At 39.8% G+C, this 9,713-nt stretch overlaps 1 protein-coding gene across 1 annotated transcript in view; it reads left to right on the top strand.

Annotated features, from left to right (window-relative positions):
• Positions 1-2,109: 2,109 nt before the first annotated feature.
• The window catches only part of LOC137993008 (uncharacterized), an 8,884-nt gene continuing 1,280 nt past the window's right edge, over positions 2,110-9,713 (top strand). The window contains exons 1-3 of the mRNA XM_068838654.1: positions 2,110-3,771; positions 8,166-8,418; positions 9,667-9,713. The exon at positions 9,667-9,713 is cut by the window's right edge and continues 158 nt beyond it. Of these exons, the coding sequence (XP_068694755.1) occupies positions 2,511-3,771; positions 8,166-8,418; positions 9,667-9,713 (1,561 nt within the window). The 5' untranslated portion in view covers positions 2,110-2,510. The remainder of the gene's footprint in view (positions 3,772-8,165; positions 8,419-9,666) is intronic.

Here is a 9,713-nt window from a genome sequence, read left to right as displayed (position 1 = left end):
GCAGAGGTGGTACAAGAGACATTAACAGTACTTTCCCTTTTATCCCTTCGAAATTGATTGAGGAGTTGTAAGACTAGATTATATGGCTCTAAAACTAGTGAACATGGATAGAGGACTTTAGGAACTTGACTAAATTGTTCGACTTTTGGGGGAGGCTAGAACTCGCTTGCGTGTGAGTATCCGGTCGTACCATTCGAATTCAGATCGTTACAGAGCGACATCATTCCACTGACAAATAACCAGATAACACGTCTTTAAAATAGTTAAATGAATAATAATTGTTTATTTCGCTCTCTTGCAATTAGAATAAAAACTGAATTAACAAAGGGAAAAGAGCCCTTTTTTGAGTTGATTCAATGCTATTACAGAGGAACTCAAGGATAATTTGCCAAACGGCATATTCTAGGATAGACTAAAACACTACTCCTATAGACAATAAGTCTGATTTGTTTGCACCGCTCTTTTCAGAAGCCGCAAGGCATAGTCTCTTAGATGCCTTGGAAACAAGGTAATCTATATGATGATCCATTTGAGCTCTTCGCTGACTGAACCACATCTAATAGTTTATACGAGGAGTTGTCCGTACATAACGATCTCATTACGATGTTTGTTTTGCAGATTAACACAGTACAGTATTAATTTTGTGAATGTCCCTAACCGCTGGATGTAACACGCTGATTGAACTGTACGTGGGTAGACATAATTCAAAAAGGCGAACTTGAAGTTTCTTCGTGCGTAAATGAACAACTTATCTACTGCTGCGGAAAGTTTAAATAACGTTCCCTTTCCGAAGGAAAAGAAAAGAGTTTTGGCAGAGTACTCGTAAATCAAAAAGTTCGAATACAGTCAGCGACGATGGAGCTTTGTGTTAACTCGTACTGTCAACTCGACATGCATTGACCAGGAACTTTTTTACATTTTCATTGGATAAGGGTTTTTTCTTATCTTTTTCTAAGTGGAACGATCTGACTCTTTTCTTGAAAGAATTGACCATGCTGGAACGATCTGACCTTGAACTAGAGACCGTATTTTGCCATCCTTCTCTTGAAGGTGCGTGTGGAGTTCAGCTATGACGGGAACTTGAAAACCCTGTTCCGTAAGCAAACTTTAAGGTAATGGTCCCCACTTATGTTAAATGGTGGTCGCCCGATTCCCAGAAAATATCCGAGGAGCTGAGTGAGTATATGGAAAGAGAGAGGGAGGCTCAGAGTCGAACAATTTGTCAAGTTCCTAAAGTCCGCTATCTATGTTCACTAGTTTTCGAGACATAGTTGAAGTTATTTTGGAACGATTACAAAATAAGAACTGCCCATTGTTACAACTGAACTGTTATTAACCCCGCAATTTTAGCAATTGCGTAGAGGAGCCTGAACTTTAATAAACTGAGCTATGCAGCCACCGATGTTGGGAGCTCACGTTCATAACTGCGAGGATCATAGCTTCACTTTATTTCATATCCGCAGTTTAATTAATATATGATTCATTTCATATATCATTTCGTTCATTGATTCATTCATCACGGGAACATTTGAACCCACAAACAACATCAGTTGGCTTGATAGCTCAGTTGGTAAAAGCGTCGCACCGCTATCGCGAGATCAGGAGTTAAAACCCCGTTGAGGTCCTAAATTTTTCAGCCTCCTCTACGCAATTGCTAAAATTGCGTTCATAACTGCGAGGATCATAGCTTCAGCAGATAATAAAATGTTAGAAATAAAAATTCCGAATGGGAAGATCGTGAGATTTTATCGTTCACAATTTTTATAGTCAATATCTTCTTGAATCGTAGTATACTCAATTTACGACTTCTGCTTATAAACTGCTTTCAGTTGAGAAAACCTTTCATACAGGTTTAAGAACTCTTGTTTGTACTTATCTGTTACGTTTTAAATTACATTTTTCACGTAAGGTTTTTATGAAAAAAGGCGACACTACTGTCATTTCTGTTTTCATTTTGCTGCTACTAGTCGTTCGCAAGTAGTTGTCATCGTCATGATTAATTGAGAGTCAGTCAACAGAGTGCAATTTGAGCTGTTAGAATTGTGTTCTTTGACAAGTCAGCAGACCGTAGCAAGGTTTTCTTAGGCCGTCACGCAAGGCTGAAAATTGAATAATAAAGCTCGTAAATAGTATTAGCAAGAGCTTCTAAAAACGATTTTAAAGAAATTTCGTTGTGCATCACAAAAATGCAAGGTGATTGGCTGCCAGAAGACCAGTACAAAAAAGATGTCACTATATTCGAGAGCAGAGCTCACAAGAAAGCACGGCGGGTGGAAGAGTATGAAATATTTGCACATTTCTTTTGAGATATATTGATAGCCAGGACTTGACATTCTGGCAGGCATAATTATCCGTGGACTTGGCGAAGATGCCCATATTATGGAATTGAGCCTTGGGGACTACTAAAGAATCTGGCAACTTTACAGGAAATTAAATAACTGAGTATATATATCGTATGCGATTAGGATCGAAACAGTCGAAAGCATAATCTTTGAAAACGTGGAAACAAAATGGCTGACTCCAAACAGAACCAGGGAGCATTCTCGCTCAGAAAGCTACCAAAAGTAATCAAGGGCTCGTTCTTTGATCTATTAAAGGATATTCAACGTTTTCTTGCTTCAGTTGTCGCGATAGTTTCAGCAGGGACTGATTTCGTCTCAGCTTTTTTTATGGCAATTATAAATGCTTACCAAGGAATAACCGGACTGATCTTTTACGTGGTTAGCTTGCTTCGAAGAGTCGTTTATTTTGACTACAAGGGATGCTTCGTGTGGTCAACCACTTTACCAATCGAATATTACCGCAGATGCAAGGAAGAAACGAAAAAATGTCTCTGGCTTCCTGTGACAGACTTACTGAGAAGAGAAATGACTCGAAGTTTGCGTGCTTTTCACGCTAGGCTACACGAAATCGCGATATATGCAAAGGGGTTGCGTGAACTGTGTCGAAGACTGTTTCTTCTTGCCAGCGATTACACACCAGGAGGAAAGATAACCGTGACAATCTTTCTTTTGCTCGTTTCGTTCGTCTTTGTTCTCAAAATTGTGACTTTTGTTGGCGTATTGCTTCAAATCGCACAGGTTGTTTATACTATTGCATCGTTTCTCTTGCATCCGCTATTTTTGACCCTTCAAGACATCTTATCAATGTTTGATCCAGTGTTACAAGCGCTGTACATTCTTGTTCGAATCATACTGCATGCTTGTGTTTCCACCTTCAAGGGTATTGGAACTTTCATTTGGTTAAATGTAGTCTCTATTTCATCAGGTTTGTACCGAAGTTGGCAGAGCTTTGCCAAGTCTACGGCTGTCCAATTTGTGTGGAAAACTGCGTGGAAAATTCTAGCAGACACTTCCTACTTGTTATCAGAACAATTTGTCTTTGTGTTCCTTCCCTTCATGTCGAAAGCATCATACTATCTTGCGGCGCTTTCTGTGGACTTATCATCTGTGGCATACCAGAACTTTTTCGTTGTGACCGTGACAGTAGGTGACAAATTTGAATATTTTACCCTGTCTGGGCTTGGAGGCTCCATTCTCATTCTCTGGGCAACTCTCCTGACTTTTAGGTTTCGAAATACGTTGTCTGGGACTTTTTTCTCTGAAATCGATGACAAAGAATATGCTATAACGCGAACATGCGCTACTGCAGATCGCAAGAAGAGAACTTCTCAAAGCAAGGCAGCTAAGAACGATACCACTCTTCGCTTTCTTGGAAGGAAAAAAGACACAGACAATGGGGTACACCCCGCGTCAGAGGACGATACTGATGGTATGATTATTACAATGTATTATGATATTTTCCAATCTTTAACTCTTATAATTCGATTGAGTTCAGACAAGTTTAGTGTCTGAACAGTAAAAACTTGGCGGCAATAGTTGGAATATTTTCAAAGTTTATAACAAATGACACTAACTTAAATTTTCTGGCTCATACCCGATGTATAACTTCAACTGTCGTAAAACAAAGCAAACAAACATTGTTAACAATAAACCTACAAGACAATAGCCCTTAAACAAAAACAACCTCTTTTTGTTACAGCATGGCCGCCGCAACAGAGTCTGTTTTCATATCAAATGGCTATGTACGTCACCGTAAACATCAGATCAAGGTCTTTGTAAAGGGTTTCAACACTTAAAAGACTCTCTGTTTAGATAGAATAACGCTACAACGCTGTATCACGTAACAGCAAAGTTATGGTACCATATGAAACACCGATTATTTCCAAACAAGATTTGATCATTATTGTGTTGTAATAAGTTACCTTGGCAATGGGAAAGCCCAGCAAAAAACCGTATATTTTGGATTTATTTGATTAGAAGGCCACGATGAAACTTTCGGCAAAGTTTAAAAAAAATATGTCTAGAGGATTCAGAGCTACCTTAAAAAAAAACACACAAACTTAACTTGGCTCTGAATCCACGGGAGAGAATTTTTTAAAACTTTGCAGAAAGTTTTATTATGGTCTTCTGATTACTTTTCAAAAATAAAAAATTGGGTCACCGAGTTTCGTCTTTTTCGCAACTAACAACAAAATATAGGGTGTTTTTACAGGGCTTACCCGTTGCCACGGTGACATAGTACGTCACGATAATGACTGTATCTTGTTCAGTAATAATTCGTGTCTCATTTGCTAACACAATAATTATTGCCAACACATGATACAACGTTGTGGTGCCGATCTTTCTAATAAGAGAGTCACTTGGAAGCGTTGAAACTGGTTCGAGCCTCTTTAAGCTTCATGATGAATAAAGTTAAATATAAAGTGACCATATCAGGCAAAGAAATGCTTAAGCAAAGGGCCAGGGTTTTTCCAAGTTGATTCACGTGACAATGTGCGAGAATCTCGAAGCTCTGTGGACAACTGAGTAACAAGTCTTGCAAGAGAGGAGACTTCAAAGCTTGAACGTATCACATGTCACGCTTGTCTTTCTTTCAGCCCACATCCATTATTAAAGATTAAGTGCTACTATGATCAAATTTTTATCCCTTGACTTTCTAGATTTATCATATAGAATTCCAGGAAAGATTAAAAACGGCGTTTGCCACTTGGAAATATCTGCATTGGTTCAGGAGATTTTTACGTTTGAAAAATGTGTAAAATATGCAAAATAAGATGACTGATGTCGTCATTCATTCAACCCAATATAATATAGGGCTATCTCCGTCAATTTGTAGAAGACACCGTGGAAACTTGGTAAACTTTTAGTTCTACCTCGTCAGATAACTCCTACGGCTATAAAAAAATTGGTTCCCATGCATGACACCTCACTCTTTTCCAGTCCCCTTAAACCTAGTTTTTGGTGATCTTAAGCTAGAAAAACAGTTGACAAGGCCACAAACTCGACCGAACATATTCATATGCTTGCAGGATCCTGCAGATGAGGCATCACTGGCAAATATCAACATAGAACGCCAAAGGTGGCCAGCAAAGCCTTTAATATCAGGGAGGTCTGGAACCCAGTATGTTGCCAGAATCTTACCGCATAGCATCTAGCATTTCTTACACAAATTGGCTGAGATCTCTTTTCATCCTATTTGATCAAAATTCAGTTGAGTTTATGACGTCATCACTTGCCTAAGTTGAATATTTAAAAAAACTTGAATATCTCTGCCAGAACAAAAAGAGATATTTGAAAATAGTAAACAGTATTCTTCTTCTCGTACAGACTACATGTTTATGTCTTAAAAGGGCTTAGATAGGAAAGATGCGAATTTCGTTATACTGTAGCACTTTAAGGGTGCATTTTTTTGGGAAAATCCGAAAACGGATTCCTGAATCCAAAAACAGATTTTGCGTTTTTTGGCGAAATCCAAAAACAGATAATGAATCCAAAGTATCCACACTCGAGAAGGATACTTAACAATTATTCCACGAGCGCGCGTTGGATATGAGATGGTAAATAGCTAACGAGGCGCGCAGCGCCGAGTTGGCTATAACCAGTCTCATATCCAACAAGCGCGAATGGAATAATTGTTTTATTAAATTCCCTAAACTCCAAAAGTTTGGAAGTACGAAATACGAGCGAAAAAAGGGAGAAAATCATAGCGAAATCGAAAAAACTTGATGAAGATGCGATGCTGTGTAATACCTGATGGTCAGGCAGACGCAGGCTCATCACAAAAACATTTCTTATCTTTTCGCGTACTTCTAAGCTTCGAAATTGATCCAGACTTTCCCCAAAAACGTTTTTCTTGTGCTTTATACCAAGAGAAATTTCGATTTGTGGCGTAAAAAAATTTAGCTTAGCAACGTTTAGCGCAATCATTTACCATATATGGTTAAACTAAGGTATATGAGCTGATAACCGAGATTGAGTGAACCAATCAGAGCACGAGAATTGCATTATCCGAGGTTGAGAATTTAATAATTTGGATTAAATCTAAATCAGGATTTTTCAGATTCACCGCTTCAGGGGTTTTTTGGGAAAGAATTTGAAAAAAAAGTATTTTTGACAAGCGGTTTTCCATGCAAAAATGATACACAACAGCGACCGTACATGACAGTTTAGCCCAAATGTTTTTCTCGCGCCATCTTTACCGTAATTTAGAGGAAAAGAGTAGGTCGAAAATAGTTAGGTTTCCTGCGAATTACACACCAGAAATTACACTAAATGTTTCTTGACAGCAATAATGTTTTTAGCACCTTTCCTACAGCCAAAAAAGAAACTGCAAAAATACCTCCTGTAAATTGATTTGTATCTAGCTTAGCAAGCATGTTTTTCGTCATTTCTTTTTATCGATCGCTAAGGTATTTTTTTTCTGGTGGCATTTTCATCGAAGAACTTCTCAAAACAAACTTAACCGCTAACGTTTTTTGTTTTTTTGTTTTTAAAATTGCCGTAAACTCTGGGTTTGTTTGTTTGCGTTGTCATGCCGGAAAATAATCCTTTTTCGGATTTTGCGTTTTTTTAACGCTGAAGAACTCGTCGATCCGAGATCACAAATCCGTCTTATTTTTCCAAAAAAAACTTGCACCCTAAATCAGGCGATTGTAAAACAATTTTAAATTTAATTATGCTTCGAAATTCACACCATTTCCAGTCACCAATCACGCCGGAAGCTGGGCTGCATACAACATCATGATGTCAGTTTAAGCCTTTTCTCGTCACGTCAAAAACCATCATCTCTAAATTCCAATTTGATCGGATGCTGGGCCTTCCTGAAAACCACTTGCGGGTGAGTGGAGCTTCCTGGGTAAACATTCAAAGTTATTTTTATTTTATTTACGCAAAACCATCTCCGGCAAAAACAGAGAAGAGCACAGCTTAATTTTTATTTATGCTCGAAAAAAGAGCTTATTAGGCTTCTAGATGAAACATCAAGAGAAAAGTAGGGGACAGAGAGGGAGGCTCAAGGCGTTGGCCGGGATATGTCATGTGCACAAAAGTTATTTTTAGACGAGCGGAAGTTTATCTTCCGAGACGTCCGCATGCAGTCTTGCAATCGCTGCCGTTGTGCCATGAACTGTCGCCCTCGCTATTCGTTTCTGACTCGCGTTCTCCGTTTAATTCACTGGTGTCAGCCAGCGAGTCATTCGTGTCCACAGAAATAGTGGAGCTTATTTCCCAGCTGGAATTATCAGACCAGAAAACCCATTTTCCGCGTTTCTGGAAGTCGTTTTCATCGACAAACGTTAAGTCCACTTCGTACACCATTACATGAAATCTTTTCTTTTTTTTTTAAACATCAGAACGAGGTTGGCCTGCATGCCGACGTCTCGGAAGACAGACTTCCGCTAGAACAAAGACTTCCGCTCGTCTAAAAATAACTTTCGTGGACATGACATATCCCAAGGGCTGGACTTGGAGCCTCCCTCCCTGTCCCCTCATTTTCTCTTGGAAACATCTAACATGCATGTCGATACAAAGAAAGACTAACACGAGCGTGTCTTGTTGGAAATAACAACTCTTACTGTATTTTGTAACACAAAAACTGCAAAACAAAATGAGTGCCGGTCAAGGCAGAAGAGGAAACATAAAAATGGAAAACTAACCGGACAAAGACAGAAACTCCATGAGATTGACAAACTTTGTGGATTTTGAATTCTCGTTTTTCCTTTATAGATGTCTAAAATTTGAAAATTCAACTAAACTTTTCCGTGACAAATGTTACAAATCCCCTTAAAAGTAAAATCAGTTATAGCGTGTTTCTGTTATTTTCAGGTCACATCCATTACAGTTCACAAGTTCCTATTTGCATCAACTACATTTCTGGTATTTGTCACCATGACAACCAGTGCAGCAGTCACCACTGTTCCCTCCCCTATCACTGGCAGTATCGTCTCTCCCTGGAGGGTTGGAAAAGTTTTAATGCACAAGAAAATAGAAGGATGGAAGAGCTATTCTGCGACCCACGAAATGACATCGTAACCACACCAGAGATAGAGTTTGAGTTTAAGTCATACGGTAGAGAAAGGTTAGTTGAGCTTGTTGGCTTAGGTCAATTTTCTTTCTCCCGCGCGTTCGATTATAAGTTGAACTTCATTTTTTTTACACGAAGTGAAGGCACTCGAACTCATATCAGGCCCGTAGGCTGGTTTTTGTCTGGGTGGGTTCCTTTTCGCTTAATTAAAACGGACCTTTAATGTTAACAGTGTCACACAAAAATAAACTTACGGTTATTGCAGAAGATTTTCCAGTTGAAGTCGACGGGGGTGTAGCCGAGCATAACAGTCTACTACAATGTCCAAGTCCACGGGAGTAGTGTAGCCTGAATGAATGTGCAAAAGCGCAAGATGGGACAAGCAATCTTTTCCCATCGATGCACGCATGTAGTTATTCAGTTGTCGCAATGTGCTTGCGCTTCGTTCGCATTCGCAAGATGTGAATGGAATTGTGCAGGCAATTTGGAGAAGAATGCTAATATTGGGAAAGAGGGCAGCAACACAATCTTTGATTGCCACACCAGGTGAAGCTGGCCTTAATTGCGGTTCCATTGCTAAGTATCGACTTTTCCATCGCGTAAGTTCCATTTCGAACAACTCAGGGGACGGGAGATTATCAGTGTAAATGTTAACAGCCGCATTGAGGTTGACATTTCTTGAACAGAGAACACCTGGAACGAGGCCAAGTAGTGATGTGGCAACTTTTGCCGAAGGCGAAAACTGCTCTTCGATACATATGATAATATGATCAAGTAAAGGAATTGCCACGTTTCTTTGGAAATACTCTCTAGGAGTTTGGGCCTCAGCATTGGAGCGATGCTGTTGTCTTGATGTCAATCAGGGCATTTCGGCAGCGGTACCCACCTTCTCAGCCATTGAAACGCTTTGATTGTAAATACGGGAAAAGTTTGTGCCACAATCTTCCCTTTCCTTTCGGTAGAAACTTCCAACTTCTGTAATCATGTCATGGGCCTCCACAATGTCAACAGTTGCTCTATGAAGCTTAACAGTGATTCCAGCCAGGTGAACCATCTTTCCTTTTGCTCCCGCCCCCCCCCCCCCCTTCCTCCCACCCCCCCCAGCCTACGGGCCTGACTCTAGCCTGTGAAGCTGGCGGTATTGTTGGCGCGAGAGGCAAATTAACGCCCCCCGTTAATGTACCTCTTGCGACAACAATACCGCAAGCTACTAGAAGGCCGGTCCCATTTACTCTACCCTAGAGCATACATTGGATAGCTATATACTGTGCAATCAATTTTTATTTTGCTTCTCATTTTCAGAGTGACGGCATCACACAGGAAATACTCAGTGAAAGTGGACTTCGAAA

This window comes from Montipora foliosa, chromosome 2, assembly GCF_036669935.1.
Source record: "Montipora foliosa isolate CH-2021 chromosome 2, ASM3666993v2, whole genome shotgun sequence".
NCBI lineage: Eukaryota > Metazoa > Cnidaria > Anthozoa > Scleractinia > Acroporidae > Montipora > Montipora foliosa.
This window is presented reverse-complemented; position numbering and strand designations above follow the sequence as displayed.